At 44.1% G+C, this 1,345-nt stretch overlaps 1 protein-coding gene across 1 annotated transcript in view; it reads left to right on the top strand.

Annotated features, from left to right (window-relative positions):
• Positions 1–1,345, top strand: part of LOC118418372 (G patch domain-containing protein 1-like) — a gene marked incomplete in the record, with an annotated part of 19,502 nt that overhangs the window by 3,060 nt on the left and 15,097 nt on the right. Inside the window, 2 exon segments of the mRNA XM_035824247.1 lie at positions 419–530; positions 976–1,065. Of these exon segments, the coding sequence (XP_035680140.1) occupies positions 419–530; positions 976–1,065 (202 nt within the window).

The raw sequence follows: 1,345 nt of genomic DNA, 5'->3' as shown, positions 1-1,345 counted from the left end.
CTGGCTATAGACACCAAATGGTTGTCAGAAATGTCTGACCATTTCCAAAATCATATCCAGTTGCTTTAGTAACTGCTTTTTGGCATATATGGGTAGTGATTTTTTAGACCTCACAATGTGTAACCCTGGGTGGTGCCGGAGCATGTACATGTGTTGTGTTGTGTTCCCTGACTCCTTGTAGTGCTCTGTTGACTACGATTGAGGACTAGGAGACACTTCTATGAGCAGACTGAACTTTTATTCTAACTTGGCTAAGTTACATGTGCTAGTGGAGTAGTGATACAAAAATAGGGCAGTGATTTGACTGAGAGTGATTCGGTCCAAGGCCCCATAAGGCATGCTGGGCCTTGCATGATGACATTATCTGGATATGTGACGTACTGTATGCTGTCCTCATCTCTCACTACATCTCCCCCAGGCAGAACAAGCGACCACCACCACCCCGGGGAACTTCAGACCATTCCCACGGGACGCTGACAAACAGCAGAGGTACGATGACTACGTCAGGGCAGCAAAGTCTGGAGCCAAAGGTACATATAGGGACTTTTTTCATTGCTTTGAGAAACAGGGTTTGGTGTATCCTGAAGAATTATTAGAATGATGCTGTAAGACCACACTTTCATATTTGAGCCACTCACTCCAGAAGAAATGCTTCTGAGTGGTTTAACTCTTCAAGATTTGGTTGTCTTCAAACACTTCTGGCCTCCTATTATCAATAACGTAGCTTCTTGTATTCATGTCCTTGACAAAAAGAAATGAACTGGGATGTGTATACTATATTGTTTTATGGTATAGTGAAAATACATACATGTCAATTTTCAAAGTTTTATATTTATTTTTATCAGTTTTTCAGTAAATTTATTCTTACAGTTCAGCTTATCTTTTTTGGGAATCGGCTAGCTATAGCGAGAGAGAGAAGAGTTCCTGCATGCGTACCGGCTGTACCAGCTAGTGATGTTTGTTTGTTGTTTACAGACCCCATGCCTGCGATGCCATCAGGAATGACAGAATGGGAGAGAGAACGAGAGAGAGAAGAGTTCCTGCATGCGTACCGGCTGTACCAGCTAGTGATGTTTGTTTGTTGTTTACAGACCCCATGCCTGCGATGCCATCAGGAATGACAGAATGGGAGAGAGAACGAGAGAGAGAAGAGTTCCTGCATGCGTACCGGCTGTACCAGCTAGTGATGTTTGTTTGTTGTTTACAGACCCCATGCCTGCGATGCCATCAGGAATGACAGAATGGGAGAGAGAACGAGAGAGAGAAGAGTTCCTGCATGCGTACCGGCTGTACCAGCTAGTGATGTTTGTTTTGTGTTTACAGACCCCATGCCTGCGATGCCATC

Source organism: Branchiostoma floridae, chromosome 6, assembly GCF_000003815.2.
Source record: "Branchiostoma floridae strain S238N-H82 chromosome 6, Bfl_VNyyK, whole genome shotgun sequence".
NCBI lineage: Eukaryota > Metazoa > Chordata > Leptocardii > Amphioxiformes > Branchiostomatidae > Branchiostoma > Branchiostoma floridae.
The sequence above is the reverse complement of the archived record's forward strand: the minus strand, read 5'-3'. Positions and strand labels throughout refer to the sequence as shown.